At 48.1% G+C, this 20601-nt stretch overlaps 1 protein-coding gene across 1 annotated transcript in view; it reads left to right on the top strand.

Annotated features, from left to right (window-relative positions):
• The window catches only part of DPYSL5 (dihydropyrimidinase like 5), a gene marked incomplete at its 5' end in the record, with an annotated part of 48877 nt that extends 40730 nt beyond the window's left edge, over nt 1-8147 (top strand). Inside the window, 4 exons of the mRNA XM_079721532.1 lie at nt 1106-1313; nt 3010-3178; nt 5229-5310; nt 7888-8147. Coding sequence (XP_079577658.1) covers nt 1106-1313; nt 3010-3178; nt 5229-5310; nt 7888-7990 — 562 coding nt within the window. The 3' untranslated portion in view covers nt 7991-8147. The remainder of the gene's footprint in view (nt 1-1105; nt 1314-3009; nt 3179-5228; nt 5311-7887) is intronic.
• Nucleotides 8148-20601: the final 12454 nt, after the last annotated feature.

The following is a 20601-nucleotide window of genomic DNA, read 5'->3' as shown; positions in this document are numbered from 1 at the left end:
GGGCATCATCTTTACTCAGAGATTTGAGCAGGGTAATGGGAATTGTTTTTTAATGTTAAATTTCATTCAATCACTCAACAAATAGAGAACTGCCACCATTTGCTGAGCACTTTTCTAAGTGCACAAGCTAGCAGTGAACAAGAGAGACAAAAATGTGCTGGGATTTTGAAGATAAAAAGTTGAATTGTGGGTTTCCCTGGTGGCGCAGTGGTTGAGAGTCCGCCTGCCGATCCAGGGGACACGGGTTCGTGCCCCGGTCTGGGAAGATCCCGCATGCCGTGGAGCGGCTGGGCCCGTGAGCCATGGCCACTGAGCCTGCGCATCCGGAGCCCATGCTCCTCAATGGGAGAGGCCACAGCAGTGAGAGGCCCGCGTACCGCAAAAAAAAATTTTTTTTAAAGTTGAATTGCAAAGAAACGCACCTCCCTGCTGGGATTCCCACACTGCTTCTCCGTTAGGGCACTTGAGAAGCCGGGTTCTGCATCCAGCCTGGGGCTGGTCCCTGCTGCTGTTGCAGGTGTGGTTGTTAGTGATTGCTATTGGCAGAAAGACCCCTAGAGTGTAGCCCAGTGTATTAGTCAGCTAGGGCTGCCATAACAAAATACCACAGATAGGAGGCTTAAACAGTAGAAATTTATTTTCTCACAGTTCTGGAGGCTAGAAGTCCAAGATCAAGGTGTCAGCAGAGCTGATTTCATTCTGAGGCCTCTCTCCTTGGTTTGTAGATGGCCATCTTCTCCCTCTGTCTTCACATGGCACTTCCTCTGTGTGTGCACTTCTGGTGTCTCAATTTCCTCTTCTTTTCAGGACACCCACTTGATTGGATTAGGGTCCACCTCTATGACTTCATTTCACTTTAATTAGTTCTTTAAAGGGCCTATCTCCAAATACAGTCACATTCTGAGGTACTGGGGGCTAGGACTTCAACATATAAATTTGTGGGGGACACAGCCCATCCTAGCCTTTGGGGGTCATTCCTCCTCACTGAGCATCTTCCCTTCCCACTGAGCAGCATCCCTTCCCGCTAAGTACCTTCCCTTCTGTTGAGCTGTGACATCTTTACCTCCTCTCAGAGCGTTCTCTCCTGCCACTGCCTTCCCACCAGGACCATCTCAGCCAGCACCCAGGTGCAGGGAGGAGACTTCAACCTGTACGAGAACATGCGCTGCCATGGTGTCCCACTGGTCACCATCAGCCGGGGGCGGGTCGTGTACGAGAACGGCGTCTTCATGTGCGCTGAGGGCACCGGCAAATTCTGCCCCTTGAGGTCCTTCCCAGACACTGTCTACAAGAAGCTGGTCCAGAGAGAAAAGGTAAGGTGGGGGGGTGCGTGGAGAAGACGCGTGGGAAGAGGTTGCAGGCCCCTGGCGGCGACATCTTATATGACTTTTAAATCTCAAAGATGTTCTCACTCTGTCTTTCCACCAAGTCTTATTGCCTGAGTAGTCACTTTGGGAACAATCAAAATTCTAGAAAAGGAGCACCTGTAACAAAGTAAAGTTTATTGGGAAGGGTCCCCAACTCCCTCAGAGCCCGGGGATACTATGAGGTGCTCATAGCTCTCCCTGACATCCAGGCTTCTTGTCGTCCCTCAGGGGCAGGGGACTCCTGGCTTGGCCTGGATTGTCCTATTTGCCCTGGAGATGCTCTTTCCCCAAACTCCCCACAGCCGCCCTGTAACTGCAGTAGGCTGGGTGGGCTTTGCTGAGTCTGGGCACCCCAGTGAAGTGGTCAAGCCAGGTCTAGCTCACTGCCGTGCGGGGGTGGCCTGAGGTCTTATTGTGAGAGTTTCATCCAGTCCTCGGATTCCATAAACACCCTGGGTGTTCACTAAGCTTGGGGCTCCACCTTATCCCCAGGGATACCGAACTCTGGGTAGAGTTTCACCCAAGAGAAGACTGGCTATTCCCTCGTCGCTTGGGGATTGATTGTCCAGCCTTATCTTTGAGAGCTATCCTGTCCTTCCTGACAACTCCGGGTGCTGGGAACCAACTGCAGCCCTGGCCTCTGGGTGGAGAACCCAAATCATCAGAAAAGAACAAATCTGACAAAACTGACAGGTGAAAGCATCGTGAGGTTTCCCCTTCCCTTCCTCTGGCCTAAAGCAATATTATTATGGTTCAAAATGCTCCTGCCTAGCTATTTCCAGATTCTGTCTAGAAAGGGTGGGTGTTCTTAGAAATATCATGACCAAGGGCCTGGGAGCCCCAGCCCAAATGCAGGTCTTCTATCAGGGAGAAGACTTGGATTACCTAAAAAAAAAGCATGACTTTAGTTATCCCAGTATTCAATTCAAAAGCGAACTCAGGATCTCTCGGGTAGGTGAATGGTCCCATCTCCAGTATGCTTCCCAGATGTAGACGATGGCAGGAGACCTCAGCCCCACCTCTGGGGGACGTGCCACAAAGAACTGTAAGAGCGACACATTCACACACAAGACTACCTGACCAAGGGTGGCAATGATTTAAAATAAGAAAAAGGAAAATAACAAGTGTCAGTGAGGATATGGAGAAATTGGAACCCTCATTCATCGTCAAATGAATGTAAAGTGGTGCAGCCACTTTGGAAAGCAGTTTGGCAGTTCCCAAAATGTTAGATATAGAGTCACCAAAATAACTCAGCAATTCCACTCTTGGGTATATACAAAGTCAAGAAAAATGAAAATATATGTCTTCACAAAATCTTGTACATGAATGTCATAGCAGCATTATTCATAAAGGCCAAAAAGTGGGAACAATGTAAATGTCCATCAACTACTGAATAAACAAAATGTGGTATATCCATACAATGGAATATTATCCAGCCATAAAAGGGAATGAGTGCTAATATATGCTACATACAACATGCATGACCCTAAAAACATCATGCTAAGTGAAAGAATCCCGTCACAAAAGACCACATATTATATGATTCCATTCGTATGAAATGTTCAGAAGAAGCAAATCCATAGACAAAAAAAAAAGATGACGGCATCATCTTTTCCCCTTTTCTGCTCTCCACCTTCACTAGACCTTAAAGGTGAGGGGAGTGGACCGCACTCCCTACCTGGGGGATGTAGCTGTCGTTGTGCATCCTGGGAAAAAAGAGATGGGAACGCCACTCGCAGACACCCCTACCCGGCCTGTTACCCGACACGGAGGCATGAGGGACCTTCATGAATCCAGCTTCAGCCTCTCTGGTAAGAGCAAGGGCCACTTGGCCTGGCACCTGCATCTCCACCCCAGTGAGGGGACAGGAGGAGGGCAGAGGGACTAGGAACCCCACCCGCGCAGAGGGGTTTATGCTGCTTTCCTCTCCATCTTCTCCCTCCCTCCCCGGTCCCCTGCCCGGTGATGACTGCTGGGCCCCATGTTATAGACACACTAATATTGGCGGGCGGGGAAGGAGGGCTCTCCCAGTCCCTGGGCACCAGCCACTCTAGCAGGCCGTGGCCCTTTTGGGCCTTTCCGCATGGTTTCTAAGTTCAAATAGTTTCATCCCTTGAGACACCTTGAGGGCCCTGCACATAGGGATGCCCCAGAGACGATCTGAGCGCAGAAGCGTTAACTCTGTGCTACGTGGGTCTGCACCCCCGTTTCCCACCCCGCTCCTTACCAGCCTCGCTGAAAGACGTGGTGTTTCCCTTATACCCTTTCCTCCCTCATCTTAACCTCAGGTTTGCTCCTCTGCCACCTTCTTTTCTGCCAGGAATTGTACTGTATGTAATACAATATAGAATACATGGGGTGTATCTATGCTTAGAGACTTTATCGTCGACAGCGTGTGTCCCAGGTGCTCGGCCGTAGTTAAAGGTGGGGGTCATTGCGGCATAAACGGCGAGCCTCACGGGAGAGCAGGCAGAGACTGTAAGATGCCTTGGTCCTGCAAGCAGCTTTGCTGGAAGCCATGATCCCTACTTGAAAGGGGCAGGGGCCGGGTCTCACTGAACGGCCTTCACGACTAGCCCTGGCGCAGACCGAGCCTCCGCTCTGCAGCGGAGCCGTGCTGGGGCCGGAAGGTGGGAGGAGCAAGATCCTGGGGGAGGTAAGACGCAGCCGCAAACTGTCCTAACATGAGAGGCCGAGAACTAAACCAGAGGGGAGCCGAGGGGCCCGCTGCCCGCTGAGCTTCCTCTGTGCCCAGCCGTGTGCTGGCAGCAGCTCAGGTGGTTCTTGACTGAGGAGCTGACCACCTGTGGAGAGGGGTCCTCTCCACCACCCTCCCCATCGTCTCAGAGCCAATCTCATTACGGAGATAACTTCTTCCCCACCCTGAGGGCCACTGCTACTCCCGCCAGCGACGGGACCGAGTGCAGGGAGTCAGAAAGGGATCTGCGGGGTGGAGTGTCAGTGGGAGCCCCGGCTTTGCCAGTCCAGGAGGTGCAGCTCCCCACGGCTGCCTGGGCCCGCCCCTTCCTGCAGCCGCCAGCCCCGGGAGAAGCAGCAAGGCCCCCAGAGCCGCGAGCCCCCTCTGGCCCCTGGCTTCTGCTCCCACCCAAGTCTCGGGCAGAGCCAAGACTGGGCGGAACTGCTCTCAGGTTCAGCAGACATCAGACAGCCTCTCACCTTCCCTCCGCCCCAAACCTCATCTGTTCTAAATGGGACCGGCTGAAGAATGTCCCACCACACTCCCTGGGGCACAGGCCTTCTTTTCTTTTTTTTCTATTTATTTATTTATTTATTTATTTATTTATTTATTTTTGGCTGCACCACAGGGCATGCGGGAATCTTATTTCCCCGACCAGGGATCGAACCCATGCCCCCTGCAGTGGAAGCATGGAGTCTTAACCATTGCACTGCCAGGGAAGTCCCCAGGCCTTCTTTTCTAAGTCTCGGGACTTTGAGACGTGGGGGCCTTTGGGGTGTTGTTCTTTGATTTTCCAAAGCAGTGGCGCACCCTTTCTTCTCGCTCTCTTGCTCACTGAGGCATATGTGCAAAGGCCCACTTGCTAACAGGCAGCTCCCTGGTCCATGTGCGTGGCAAGAGACCATACCCCCAGGGCTGGCAGCAGTGAAGGCAGCGTAGCAAGGCAGTTAATCATGGAAGCTCTGAACCAGGAAGACCTGGGTTCAAGTCCAGGCTCTACCACTTATACGCTGTGTGACATTAGCCAAGTTAACTTCCCTGAGCCTCAGTTTCCCCACCTGTAAAATGGGATGGAGTTGAATTGAGAATTAAATTAGATCCTAAGCATGGAGGACCTGGTTTTATTACCCAAGGGAGCTCACCCTCTGCTTCCTACCTTACAGGTTCTCAGATCGATGACCATGTTCCAAAGAGAGCCTCAGCTCGGATCCTCGCTCCCCCTGGAGGCAGGTCAAGTGGCATTTGGTAAAGGCACTGACCAGCCCCCCAAGTGAAGATGCACCGCTGCCACCAGCCCACACGCCCTCCGGCCACAGCTGCAGGGGGCGGGAGAGGCCGGGCTGGGCAGCGCACCACCTGAGGGGGCCCCGGGACATGGGGAGCCCTCCCCATGTCTGACACGTGATTCACTGTGCTTCGAGCCGACCCTAACAGGCACTTTGAGATGTGTTCCACCTGCTGCAGTCCTTTCCTGCCTTGGCCTCGGCAGGCTTCCCAGGGGCCCATGCTATGCACTGAGCCCAATGCATAGAGCCTGGCCCCGCCCCTCCTCTCACACCCGCCTCTGGGCTGGCCTTGGGAAAGCCCGACCTTAGTGCCCTGCCCCTGGCTGACCCGCCAGCTGTCCAGAGCACTTTAGCAGATGTGTTTTAAAAGAAAAGGACTCCCTCCCCTATCCCCTTCGGCCCAGTGGTCACTTTCCCCAAGTCAGACAGGTGTTAGCATCCCAGCCATGCCCAGGACCTCCGGTTTTTCCCCACTCATCTCCCGCCCCTGTTTGGTTGTGGCTGGGACACTCTGCGCCCTTTGCCAGCTGCTTCCTCTCCGCCACCCCCCAGGAGTCCCAGGCCCAGAAGGGCTGGCTGGGCGGGCATGAGGCTGGTGCCAGGCGCGTGTATATGATTTTGTTTTGCACGTTTGGTTTGCGCAGTGGTTTGGTTTGACTTGTTTGTGCATCCTGTGAAAAATGACGGTGCTTCGTGTCACTAGCATAGCATAGAAACAGGAATAGATGTGGACCTTAGGAGATGCTGCATCTACACCAACCAGACAGCCTAGGGCACCGATGACAGGGGTGAGAGGGGGTTACTGGACTCGCAGGCCCTTTTTCTCCCTTCCTGGAGTCTTCCTGTCCCTCCCTCCCCTCCTGGTCTAGTTTCCTGCATCCTGAGAGGATGCCCGGGATGCTGGCCCTGCAGACCTTCAGGGAGCAGGGTGGCCTTTCCCATCTCTGGCCCTGGTCACTCCCAGCACTAACGCCACACACACATCCAGCCGCCTGTAGGCTTCCGCCTACTGGACCGAGGCCCCGCCGCTCATCCGTGTGATTGGTGAGAGGCCTTATGCCTGCTAAGAGAGATGGGGGTGGGACTAGATGCCAGGTGGGAGGCCAGGCCAGCAGGACCTGGCTGTAGCCCACAGCGCTGCTCAGGGGCTGCAGTCTCCTGTGGTCAGCACCTCACCCTAACCTGCCTGTGGCCTCCATCTCCTCCCAGTTGGGCCCTCCCTGCCTCCAAAGCTCCAGGTGGTTTCCATGGAAACACTAGAGGCTGCCCTTGCTAAGCCTTGTTCCCCCTCGGGGAGCGACATCATGTTGCACATTTGGTCTGAGCACCCGGGCTGACACGCGGCTCCTGGTCTCTTGGGCCGGTGGTCATACCCGGCACATTTCTGTAGTGCTTTTCACGTTGTCAAAGCCCTTTCATGTATGAGCTCTCAATTGCTCCTCATGACCACAAAGTGTGTATTATTCTCCCCATTCCACAGCTGTGGCCCAGAAAGCTTAGGCCTTCTGACTCCAGAAATGTCCAGGGCTGCCCTTAAGAGCTTGGCTGTGTACCCTAGCTGTGGACAGGAGGAGTGGAGTGACATCTCTTGCAGATCCCACCTGAGAGTTTAACCAACTAAAAGACTTACCCTCCCGGTAGGCATTCTGCTTTGTTTTGCACAGGTAGATAAATTTTTCTTGTAAACAAACTGACGCATATCACTGTTTGAGCCAGAGCCAGTTACTTGTTGGAGGCCTGCCCTGTGGTTTGAGCTGTCTCCACATCCTCACTTCTCCACTCATGCCCCTCTTCCTCACTTAGGGGCTGAGAGGACTGAGACAGTAACCCAGGAAGCAGAGGCAACAAAGACACTCATGGAGGGTAGTGGCCATGGGGACAGTTGGTGGGGATCTGAGCCTAGGAAATTGTGTGACACTGACCCCGTGGTACAGTGCGCATCATCTTTATCCCTTTCAGCCCTTGCTGGGTCATGGGCCTTGGGCAGATGCCAAAGAGCCAAGCAGTGGTGGTGGCCAGGGGGCAGAGCATCCCTGCTTGGGCTAGGAAAGCTTTACCTTCTCTGAGTGCCTCCGCCCGAGAGATGCATGGTCCATGGCTCTGGGAGACCACATGGTGGTGTGGTCCATCGAAGGCCTTCCACTTCATTCACCCCCGACCCTTACATAGACCCACCCTTGCCCAGGAGCTTCTAGATGAAAATCAGAAGGAGGTTCAAGGAACCAAATGAAAGGTCACCCCCTGCCACCCATTCCCTGCCCCTGTGCCGAGCTCCAGCCAGCCCCATCGCCAGCCCCACTGGCTCTTGGTTGGAATGAAAAGGGTCTCTGGTTGCACTGAATGCAGCTCTCAAACTGGTCTTGTACTTGCTGAATAAATACTGTTGTTCTTGCCTTAGCTGCTCTCTAGGTTTGTGGGGTTAAGTTACCAGAAAATTGTGCTACTGTGTGTGTGTGTGTGTGCGCGTGTGTGTAGTGCTAGGAGTCCACAGTAGGTCTCAGTCAAGCCAATGCCGTGATGAGGGCTTTTCCGATACTGACCCAGAAACCACAGAACCACTCGGAAACCCAAACCCCCTCCAGCTGCCCAGGTGGCAGGCACAGCCTGGGGTCGGGATGGAGCCTCCAGCACCCAAGTGACTTCCTCACTCCTCTGTAAATGTCATGGTGCTAAGATTGTGTCAACCCCAAGATGACACGTGGTCCTGTGCTTTGGCCACCTGACTGAGGCAAAAACAAAACAGCCCGACTCGTTGTGTTCTGGTGCAGGTTTGTATTAAACTGTAGCTACTTCTCACTTGGTCTCAGTTGTGTTTCTTCAAAGAAGAGGAAGCTTGGTAAGGGAACCTCTTCTTCCACAGTGGCTGGGATGAGGCTTCAGTTGCTAAAAAAGTCAGCTTTGGGTCTTCACTTGTGTTAGGTGGCAGGTGACAGCTCACTGGGAGGCCTGAGCAGAGACTGAAGATTAAAAATGTTAGGGGCTTCCCTGGTGGCGCAGTGGTTGAGAGTCCACCTGCCGATGCAGGGGACACGGGTTCATGCCCCGGTCCGGGAGGATCCCGCATGCCGCGGAGCGGCTGGGCCCGTGAGCCATGGCCACTGAGCCTGTGCGTCCGGAGCCTGTGCTCCACAATGGGAGAGGCCACATGGGAGAGAACACAGCAGTGAGAGACCCACATACCGCCAAAAAAAAAAAAAGTTAAGAGATGGGAGCCTCAGTGGCCCAACAGCTAGTAGCCAGTCCTCTCTCCTGGTGGGAACAAAACCAAGGTTTTTGGCGCCAAATATCCCAGGACAAGTTTGGGCTGAGTTATCTGAAAAAGGAATAATTAGGGGAAAACATCAGATACAAAAGGCAGGCAGGAGTGGGGATGGGACTAGGCTTTCCCCACCCACCCTTTTTCACCTATTCTCTTGGTTACCATTTTGGAAACCCATAGCCCCGTCTTCACACTGGAACCCTTGGCTGCTGGAATCATGGTCTCACAAAATCACATTTCAAAGGACTGTACAAGGCCAGTGTGTCTTTGAAGGACCTGTAGGCTGCTCTCTGGCTCTCCGGAACCCCACCTTTTGGATTGGCCCACTGTGCCTTCAAACCCTTCCATCTGCATCAAGACTAATCTACCTTCTCTTAGATCTCAGCCAGAGGTTGGGGGGTTATCTGATCAAACACTTTCACTAAAGAGTGAGGGAAATTGTTGCTACCAGTACTATGGGGTCACTTGTACTTCTTAGCCCCAAAAACAAAACCTTAATGAGGGAATTTTAGGTAGAATGGGGAAATAGTTGGCAGCCGGAGAACCTTCCGAGCTCTCACCAAATAAGCAACCCTCCTGCAAATAAGGCAGCCCATGACCAAAAGAAATACCCAGAACACTGCAGTTAGGACAGAGCCCTTCACTGTAGTGAAATGAGCTGTGTGTATAAGTTCTACTGGGGTTTCGGAGCCAGATGGAAACACCATTATTGGGCTTGTGAAGGATGCCAAGTCCCTGGGATGATACTGGGCCAAAGCGCCTGTGTTACCCTGTTTCCCCATAGCATGCACGGGAGCACACCAGAATTTGATTAACTGCCAAAAATCCTTTGTAAGTGTTTGAATGAAAAAATGGCATGGCCACTCATTTGGCAGGTCATGTGCACGGTACCAGGTGGTTTATAGAAAATAAGATACCCAGGAAGACACTGGTTGCCTTTGTACGTATGTAGTTGTGGGAAAACAAAAGACCACAGACTCAGACTTTAAAAGTAACACTTGATCGTTTGTAAGAATCTGCATTTGCGGAAACTGAACCAGCCAGCAGCTAAGCAACCATCACCCTCAATTTCTTCACTCCAATTACAGGCTGACTTTTATATACAGGTACAACCTAACACTAAGAATTGCCTTGCAGTTCTTGCAGTGGAGGAGGATGGGCCTCATGACACCCAAGGTATAAAGAAGAAACCTCACGATACACAGGGAGCGTAGACCTTCTAGTCCTAAATTAATAAACGGCTATTTGACCGTGTTGCTGATAATATATTTGAAAGGGCTCTTAGTACTTTTCCAGCAAAACATTCAAGGATCTAACATTTGTTGATACTTGATACCAACTTCTAATGGTGGCAGCTGAGTTCTTCACCTGCTTCCCCTCATATATTTACAAACCACACATTTATACCTAGAGGTATCTTGTCTGGGTTTGCCCAGACAGTCCTGGTTTAAGTCTATTGCCCTCCAGGATAATTATTAATAGCGCCCCCTTCACTTTCAAATGTGTCTTGGTTTGGACAATGAATTTTTTGGGCATCTTAGGTACGCCTATATATTCATGAGTTTATTAATATGCTTGTCAGGCGTCAAAAGTTTTTCCATCACTGAAAGATGGGCAGGGCATGGTGAGAGGCGAGGAAAATGGGTCCTTTTTCATGGGTGAGGACTGGAGTTTCTGGTGACGAGCCCTGAATCTCCGCACAGCCCTCCGAGGCCTCGTGAGGTCTCGGCGGCTGTGGATGCAGCAGAGTGGTAAAGGCCTGGGGGCACTTTCCTAGCTTTTCAGTTTAGCATATAGACCTTATTATTCCATTAAAAGTTGTAAGCCTACCAAATTTTATCATTTACTTTTAAGGGGACTTTGATTCAATTTATAAACTTAAACACATTACAACATTTTAAATTACATTTAAAATTCGATTTCCTTTTTAACTACCTTTCCCAAGTACTAAATAATTATTACCAATCTGACAAACTTAGAAATATAGTGAGCTTAGAGGTTTATTAGATATTTCTCTGCTGAGCATAAATTTAGTAAGTTTTCGACGTAAAGTCATGTTACACTTTTTTTTTTTTTTTTTTTGCGGTACACGGGCCTTTCACTGTTGTGGCCTCTCCCGTTGCGGAGCACAGGCTTAGCGGCCATGGCTCACGGGCTCAGCCGCTCTGAGGCATGTGGGATCTTCCCGGACGGGGGCACGAACCCATGTCCTCTGCATCGGCAGGCGGACTCTCAACCACTGCGCCACCAGGGAAGCCCATAAGTTACACATTTTAAATTAGTTCTGGGGCGCTCACCGTAATAGGCCAAAATTTCTTTTACAAGTATGACATAAACTACCAAATATGCTCAGACCCTCTCTCTCTCTCTCTCTTTTTTTTTTTAAATTGAAGTATAGCTGATTTACAATGTTCTTTTAGTTTCAGGTGTACAGCCCAGTGATTCTGTATATGAGTTTCCAGACATAATCAAGACATTTCTAATTAATGGAAATAATGCATCAAGAGCTAGCAAGAGAAAGGCACTAGCTGCATACAAAGAATTGGAAACTAAAAGCTGATTTGTCAAAAAAAAATACTAGAAGATGGAAGATCACGGAGTATGTTTTCTAAATTTTAAGGGACAATAATTTCCAACCAAGATTTCTATACCCAACCAATCTGTCAACCAAGTATCAGTGAAAAGTCATTTTTAGACATGCAAGATTGAAAAGTTTGACCTTTCTTGCACCCTTTCTTAGGAATCCATTTGAGGGTGTGCTCCAACGTATTAAACTGTAATAAAAAATAGAAAGACATGGGATAAAGGGAATAGGAGATTCAGCGTAGGTAAGAGGATCCGAAATGGTGTAGAGGGAAACCCCTGGAACGCAGCTGGGCAGCAGCCTAGAAGACAATGGGGCCGGAAGGAGCAGCCCTGAGAAAACCCTGACCAGGAGGCTAGAAAATCCATTTGGTGCGGTATTTGCCCTTTTGTCACAATGTGCTATAAATACTTAGCTGAAAGAGCTAAGAACAACCAAAAAGTATCGCCCTACTCTTGATAAAAGAGAATAGAAGAAGAAAAGATGATTTGCAAAAAGGATGAATTATGGATTCTCTGAGTTTGGAGCTTCCTTACACACATCTAATTTAACCTCTGCAGAAATTTCTACCACATCCCTGACAGATCGTCTAGCCCCCAGGATCCAGGACATTTAGTCCAGTGACAGAGAAGTGCCTTCCCCAGGCATACTATCCCACTCCCCCAGAGCTCTGTTTGTTCAATATTACGTCCCTAATTGAAACGGAATTCTGTCCCTCTGCACCTCGTGCCCGTGTGCCCTATAGCTGTTCCCTCCGGAGGAGCACAGAGCAACTAGCCACCCCATTCATGTAACAGCTCTTCCCATAGGTGCACTTCATTGTGGGCTCCATCCTGCCCACCCCACTCAGGTTTCCTCTAAGCCAGTAGTTCTCAAACTCTGGCTTTGCATCAGAATCATCTGGAGGGCTTATTTAAACACAGCTCACCGGGCCCCACCCCAAGAGCTTCTGACTCAGTAGGTCTGCTGCGGGCCAAACATTTCTACAAGTTCAGGTGTGCTGAGAACCCAACTTTGGGAACCACTGCTCTAAGCAAACAGCTCCCCTTCTGTCAGCTGTCGGTCCGTGGCATTGTTTTCATGCCACTCATCCTGAAATGTGGCACCGAGCCTCCAGAATGGAGGTTCTGGTGTTTCTTTTTTTTGGTCCAAATTATTTTTATTTATTTATTTATTTTAACATCTTTATTGGAGTATAATTGCTTTACAATGGTGTGTTAGTTTCTGCTTTATAACAAAGTGAATCAGTTATACGTATACATATGTTCCCATATCTCTTCCCTCTTGCATCTCCCTCCCTCCCACCCTCCCTATCCCACCCCTCTAGGTGGTCACAAAGCACCGAGCTGACCTCCCTGTGCTATGCGGCTGCTTCCCACTAGCTATCTATTTTACGTTTGGTAGTGTATATATGTCCATGCCACTCTCTCACTTTGTCCCAGCTTACCCTTCCCCCACTCCATATCCTCAAGTCCATTCTCTAGTAGGTCTGTGTCTTTATTCCCGTCTTAACCCACAATGACTCCCTGGAGACTGCAAGGAACAGCCTGAGGGGCAGAGGGCCCTGGAGAAGTAAAGCCCTGAGAAATGACATCCTTTGGAGAGTGAGTGCCTTCAGTTCCTGCAGGGGCCAGAGCAGCAGCTCTACACTGAAAATGCCAGGAAGGTATATCTTCCCCTGCCCCTTTCCACTGTTGGGCTGGCCTCCTCTTCTATCCTCTCTCTGCCTTATTCAGCCTTCCGCTGCTCCCCAAAGTCCTGGGTACATGAGATGGCCCCTGGCCACAGTACTACCCATAAAGGCCTCCAGATGGCGCTTTAAGCTTATCAGTGCCTGCTTCTTTGGCTTAAGGTGCCAAAGCTGACCTAACCTAGGTGAACTGGTAAGGCCCAAGAAAGGCCAATATGTCCAGGTCACCATGGCCTCAGTCCCAGCCCCCGGAGCAGCTTGGGATCAGGGCAACCTTGAGTGTAAGTGCGGGGCCATAGCAGCCCTTCTGCTACCAGGAGAACCCCTGGGGAAGTTGTCCCTTTCAAGGCCAATGTCTAAGCTAAAGTTGCAAGATTTAACAAACAAAAATACAGGATGCTCAGTTAAATCTGACTTTCAGATAACAAGTAATTTTTAGAATTTTTTAGTGTGGATATGTCTCAAATAGTGTCTGTGGCATACTTATACTGAAAAATTATTTGTTGTTTACCTGAAATTCAAATTTAACTAGGCATCTTATGTGGCAACTCTAGGTTTACATTCAGGAGTTTTACATCTTCCATGTAATGCGTGCTTATGGAATATCTGCCAAGCATGTGTTAGATACTACAAAAATGAATCAAGTGCAGCTTCTGCATTTAGAGATTAGTTTGGGGAAAGTATGTATTGAGAAATAATTGTAGTACAGAAGGCATAGGAAGCATGGGATAGTGGAAGTTTAGGTTTTTTTTACGCGGGCCTCTCACTGTTGTGGCCTCTCCCGTTGCGGAGCACAGCTCCGGACGCGCAGGCCCAGCGGCCATGGCTCACGGGCCCAGCCGCTCCGCGGCATGTGGGATCTTCCCGGACCAGGGCACAAACCCGCGTCCCCTTCATCGGTAGGCGAACTCTCAACCACTGCGCCACCAGGGAAGCCCGGCAGTTTAGGTTTTGGTGTTGGCTTTAGGTTCCAACCCTGCTCCTGATGTGCACTAGCTGTGTGATTTTACTTAACCTCTCTGGGCCTCTACTGTTTGTTGTGAAAATGGGCATGATACCAACCTCAGGAGGTGACCAGGGAAGTTATAGGAAATGGTACGTATTTCATGCCTGGCTATAGTAGCAGCTAAATAAATGCTAATTTCCCCTTTGTAAACAAGAAATACTATGAGAGAGAGACAAATAAAAGTGCCAGAGTAGCAAAGAGCTTTACCTGCTTTAAGAAGGTCTCTATAAAGAATGTAACTCTTTTTAAATAAAAATAACAACTGATACTGTTTATTGAATGCCCACAGCATGCCAAGCATTGTCCTAAGCACCTGATAAACAAGCTCCCACCTAATTCTTAAGTCTCTGAGGTTTTTACTATTATTATCCCTACTTTACAGATGAAGAAACTGGGTTTAATAGCTTGCCATAGAGTTTGGGAGTGATAGATTTAGTATTTCAACTCAAGTCCACGTAGCTCCCAAACCTTGCCTTAACCTCTGTTTAATGCTGTCTTCGCGTGAATTGACCCTTGACATTTGAGGTGGGGATCACTACAAAGAGAAGCACGATTTGTGTCCACTGAGCTGCAGGAACAGCGGATGCTGATGCAAAAGCTGGGGCAGGTGAAAGAGAAGAGTCTTGGGAGATACATGCACCCCAGTGTTCATTGCAGCACTATTTCCAATAGCCAGGACGTGGAAGCAAGCTAAATATCCATCAACAGAGGAATGGATAAAGAAGATGTGCTACATATATACAATGGAATATTACTCAGCCATTAAAAAGAATGAAATAATGTCATTTGCAGCAACATGGATGGACCTAGAGATTGTCATACTGAGTGAAGTAAGTCAGAGAAAGAGAAATATCATAGGATATCACTTATATGTGGAATCTAAAAAAGGGTTCCAGTGACTTATCTACAAAACAGAAATAGAGTTACAGATGTAGAAAACAAACTTATGGTTACCAGGGGGTAAGGAGGGGGAGGGATAAATTGGAAGATTGGGATTGGCATATACACACTATTGTATATAAAATAGATAACTAATAAGGACTGTATAGCACAGGGAGCTCTACTCAATACTCTGTAATGGCCTATATAGAAAAAAAAAATCTAAAGAGAGTGGCTATACGTATACATATAATTGAGTCACTTTACTGTACACCTGAAACTAACACAACATTGTAAATCAACTATATGCCAATTAAAAAAAAAAAAAAAGTCCTGGGGCCTGGAGGCCACCTCAGACTCATCCAAGTTAATCCAAGCCTTTATCACCCACCTGCTCATCATAGTGGGCACTTTCCACCAAAAGCAGGGTAACATCTTGCAATCTAAGCCGCTGGTCTAAAGGTGCTATTCAATCTGGACACAATAGGTAATTAATGTTCACAGGAGGTTTGTCTTAAGACGTTTGCAAATTCTAGATTTGCATATTTGCTCCTATATAATGTATCAGGGTATAACTGAGGGGGAGAATCAAGTGACCTCTTGACCTTAATGAGAGTTTGGTCACTATTGATAGTTACCATTTATTGGGTATTTACTGTGTGTCAGGCACTGCCAGTCATTTTTCATACACTATCTCACTTAACCATCACAACAACAAATGAGAAAAACCAAAGCCCAAGGTCACATAAAAGAGGAAATATTGGACCCAAGGCTTGTGCAGCTCCAGCGGGGATAGGGGTGATGGTGTTAGATTCGCTCTCTAGATAAGGTCACCTGCTTCAAGTCTTGGGATTAAAAGTTATTCCTCAGCGAAATGACATACTGTTTCCATGGGTCCCTTGTAAAGTTTAAAACCATGTCAAGGGTTCCTATATGTGGGAATCAGTCCTATTTGAGTGTCCTGTTCCACTTTTAGCTAGTTTCAAATGAATAACGAACACTGTCAGTAACAGTGACCAGCACTGCAGCTCCTCCCTGCCCTCACCTCACAGCTAGGGCAGCCCTGCAAGTGCCCATCTAAAGTCTAGCCCCCTGTCAGCCAGAGTTGACCCACTCTCTCAGACTCCCTCAACCACTTGGCTTCCCCAGTCACCCTGGGCAAAGCACAAAAGGTCAAGTTGTTTTTAACTTGCTTGGCTATTTTCAGTCCCACGTGCGGTGCTAAGCGTACAAAGGTAAATAAGATATGGTCTCTGAGAGTAAGGATCTCGGGTGGGGAGAGATGTGAATAAGCGCGGTATCGTAACACAAGGCGATGTGAGGCCATGACAAGAACGTACCTGGTACCAAAGAGAACGTGTCAACTGTCTGGAGGAGGTCCCTGACAGTGTCACAGAGGAGATGACACTAAAGCTGGTCTTGGAGAATAAGTGGGAGTTTGCAGAATGAGAGGAAAGGGGAACTCCAAGCAGGGTGAACCCCGTAACGGTGGCTCAGCTGTGAAACAGAACGGGTTTCTTGGCCAGCCACAAGTGCTTCCTCTTTGCGGCTGACATATATGGTGAGAGGTAATGAGGTTGGGGGCATAAGAGGAGTGGAAGGTGAAGTGGAAATGGTTAGTAGGGGCCATATTAGAACAGAGCTTCTGTACCATGTGAAAGAGTCTGAACTTTTCTCCTTCAAGCCAGTGTTTCTCAAACGTTCCATTAAAGTACCCCAAGAGGCAGTGTGGAGAGTTCAGGCCTGGAGGTATCTTGAGTTCAAACCCTCTAAACGTCTTGTCTTTAAAATCATGTGATTCTTGGGCTTCCCTGGTGGCGCACTGGTTGAGAGTCCGCCTGCCGATGCAGGGGCCACGGGTTCGTGCCCCGGTCCGGGAGAATCCCACATGCCGCGGAGCGGCTGGGCCACTGAGCCTGCATGTCCGGAACCTGTGCTCCGCAACGGGAGAGGCCACAACAGTGAGAGGCCCGCGTACCGCAAAAAACAAAAAAACAAACAAACAAAAATCATGTGATTCTTGCATTCTACTTCATCATATGTCTGAGTTTTTAAAAAATATTTTAAAATGTTTTCCTGAATCTCTAAATAAAATGGAAGCTTGAGGAAGATATAACTATTTTATAGGTCCTCACTCTGTTTCCTTACATGACTCCCCCATGCCCAGAAGTTGTTCCAGCCAGTTTGAGAAGGGCAGACATAGGGACTTAGGCAGAGGAGTTATGTTGATAAGATTTATCTTCTAGAAAGAGGCTCCTAGCTGGTGTTGAGGATGGGTCAGAAGTGGGAGAGACTAGAGGAAGAGAGACCAGGTGGGGGGCTCTGCAATAGCCCAGGCAAGAGATGGTAAAGGTGATGGAGATAAAGAAGGAGAACAGAACTGAGAGCTATTTAAAAATGGAATTGATAGTGTTGGAAAACTGTTCTGGTATAAGGAGTTGGGGAGAAGATGTGGGTTAGGATCACCCTCCAGTTTTTCTTGGATAGTGATGTCATTAACAATAATAGAGAATATAGGAAAGTTAGGTTTGTGAGGGGGGAAGGGTAAATAAGTTTAATTTAAGCCTATTGAGTTTGAGGTGCCTGTGGGACATAGGGTTGGAGATATCTAGAGGGCAATTACCTATACAGGTCTGACAGTTGGAAGAGCTGATTGGGATGGAGATACAGATTCAGAAGTCATGGGAATACCTGAGGCCACTCAGGAAGTATGTATAGAGGGAGAGAGAGAAATGAGATGGGAATCCCGGGGATGTTTAAGGGCAGATTTAGAAAGCAAGGGAGAATGGAAAAAGGAATGTCAAAAAGTCAAGAGGACTCATCACTTCTTGGTGAATGGCCAATTCCAGGGCTGAGGTAGGGAAAGTACAAGATGAGCCTGGAACATCTTTTACCAGAAAGCAAGGGAAAGTTCAAAGAATGAATGGGACAAATCCAAAGGACACAGGAGCCAACTTGAAGTTTCTTCCACTGGCCAGATCTGTGACACACTGAACATCAAAACAAATAATAAGAAGAAAGGATTATAACCCACTGGGGGAAAAAATCCCTGTCAACACTGATATAAATAAATAAATGGGAGTGGGTCTGAACCCTAAACCAGGAACTGGCAATGTGTGCCCATTGGATTTCAGAAACGCTATGAACTAGTAACTGCTGTGTGTGCCTTTTTTCTCTCCTTTTCGAAATGATAATGTCCATAGAAATTATCCTATGCCTGTGCCTCTAGTGTATGCTGGGTATGTATAAGGCAGATGATGTGTCTCTTTACCTCACAGGTCTTCAGATCAAGAGGGCTGGTACTCAAGGAGTTATATCCAAGGAACTGGGCCTGAAAAGCCATATCCACACTGGGCCCTGAGTTAGATGTTGAGATCCTGGACTTCAAGTTGGTGCTGACATGGAATGAGACTTGGGGGTCTTGAGGGAGGGGGTGAGTGTATTTTGCATTGAGTGGCATGTGAATTCTTGTCATTAGGTGGTAGGGTGTAGCAGATAGCATTTTCCAAAGATGATTCAACAATATCTCTCATCCACATGCTCTTATTACGTGACTTAGACATTGCTCCCTTTGAGAGGTGTGGCCTATGTTCCCTTCCTTTGATATTAGGTAGACTTTGTGATGTTGTTCAACCAATAGGATATGGTAGAAGTGATGTCTGAGGCAAGGTTATAAAAAGAGATGCAGGGACTTCCCTGGTGGTCCAGTGGTTAAGACTTCACCTTCCAGTGCCAGGGGTGTGGGTTCCAATCCCTGGTTGGGGAGCTAAGATCCCACGTGTCTCACAGCCAAAAAATCAAAACAGAAAACAGAAGCAATATTGTAACAAATTCAATAGAGAGTTTAAAAATGGTCCACATCAAAAAAAATCTTAAAAAAAAAAAGATGCAGCTTTTCTCTTACTATTATATTCACCCTTGAAACCTTCAACTACCATGTAAGTATTCCAACTGCCCCAAAGTCACCATGTAGTGAGAAAGCTAGCCCTGAGACAATATGAAGAGAGAGGGTTGTCTAGTTAGCCCCCTGCTGTTTTTAAGCTCCAGCCACCATCTGACTGTAACCACTTGAGAAACCCCGAGTCAGAACCACCCAGCGGAGCTCTTCCTGAATTCCCATCCCACAGAAACAGAGATAATGAAATGGTTGTTGTTTTAAACCACTAAATTGAAGTGATTTGTTTTGCAGCAATAGATAACTGACACATGGTAAAATGTTAACGTGTGGAGAATCTGGATGAAGGGTGTACAGAAACCCTTTGTAGAATGGTCCTTTATCCCATGTGTGACAAATGGGTGGGGCTACAAGGACCATAGTCTCTTCTCGGGATTACTCAGGACCAGCCAGCTACCTCTGATGCCAGCTACCATCCAGATCCACACCTACAACCATGGAGATGTGCTGGAACTTCAGAATGGAGAAACAAAATAAACTGAGTCTGAAAATTTTCCCTTGTCCTTGTGGCACCCAGACACCCTATAGATACAGTTAGGAACAGCTTCAGTTCTCCAACTCTGTAGCTAGGAAAAGTGTAGCCTGCATTTTTACTGTCCTAACCCCTTGATTTGCCCTGGGAATTACCCTCTACAAGAAACCCTCTCCTTTCTGAGAACTGCCTTGGATGGGTGGAGACCGTCTTGACTCAGCATACGCTGTGTCCCTCTCTTTTCCTTCTCTATTTGTAGTCAGCTGCTTTCTCCTTCTCTCCTGAGAAAATGGGCTCAGTCAGAGTGCTTTGACACCCATAGTCCTGGGGTGGAATCTCTGGGAGCTATACAAGGAGACTCAGAAAAGAATGCTAGCCTATGAATTCTTACTTCTGAGTCATTCAAAGAGAATGCAGCATGTCAACAAACCCAGCAGAATCCAGTGATGTTCACCAAAAGCGCTGGATCTGAGCTGGGTTAGGAGATGGTAGGAGAGTAAGGCATGAAGAGCTTGTACTGGTTATAGAGGGTGACAGGAATCATTGAAGAGGTCAGTACCTTGTGAGAAAATTTATTTAGTGGAAACATTAGGGACAGTGTAGAAGGGAGACTAGCTACAGGTGAGGAGTCAGGAAATAGAGAATGCCAGAGTCTCAATTAATAGATGACTAGAGTTTTGGCATTAAGATGGAGAGCTAAGGGAGTGAGAGAGATGTAATAGTATCAGTGGTACTTAAAGATTAAATATGTGCAAAGATCATAAGGAAAATATTAGTGGAGACTCTGAGGCAGTTAGGTCAGAGAAAGTGAGGATGAACAAAAAAAAAATTTAACCTTTTGACTCCTTTCACTTATTTCTTTGGGGTCAAAGAAGATTCTTCTTTGAAGACTCTTTGAAGAAAATCTTTGTCTTCACTTGATCCAGTTCCATAAACACTTATTGGAACTCTACTGTGTTTCATATTGGGTGCTAGATGCTGAGGGAGCAGATGAATAAGACAGAATTCCTGCCTACAAGGGGCATGTAGTCTGATTGAAGAGACGCATGCAAACCAAGGACAATACTGTAAGATATGTATGGAGATATACAAAAGGAGGTATGTACAAGATGGGTACAGAGGTGACCTTACGATATCCACGGGAGTCAGGGCTGAGGGAAGGAGACCCAGAAGTAGTTTGCACAAAGAGAACCAAGCTAATGAAATCATGAAGTGGTGAGCATAGTGGAGCCCTGGGTGGAGCACTGGAGGACAAGGACAGTAGGTGTGGACAGGAAGAAGAGAGATCTAGAAGAACTGGGGAGATCCATAAAAGCTGACCTAGAACAGGGAATTCGGGAACACCAATGAACATATCAAGGAGGGAGCTAGTTATGAGAGGGTAGAATTTAAACCAGCTAGTGGG

This window comes from Hyperoodon ampullatus (genome assembly GCF_949752795.1).
Source record: "Hyperoodon ampullatus genome assembly, chromosome: 15".
In the NCBI taxonomy this organism is placed as follows: domain Eukaryota; kingdom Metazoa; phylum Chordata; class Mammalia; order Artiodactyla; family Ziphiidae; genus Hyperoodon; species Hyperoodon ampullatus.
This window is presented reverse-complemented; position numbering and strand designations above follow the sequence as displayed.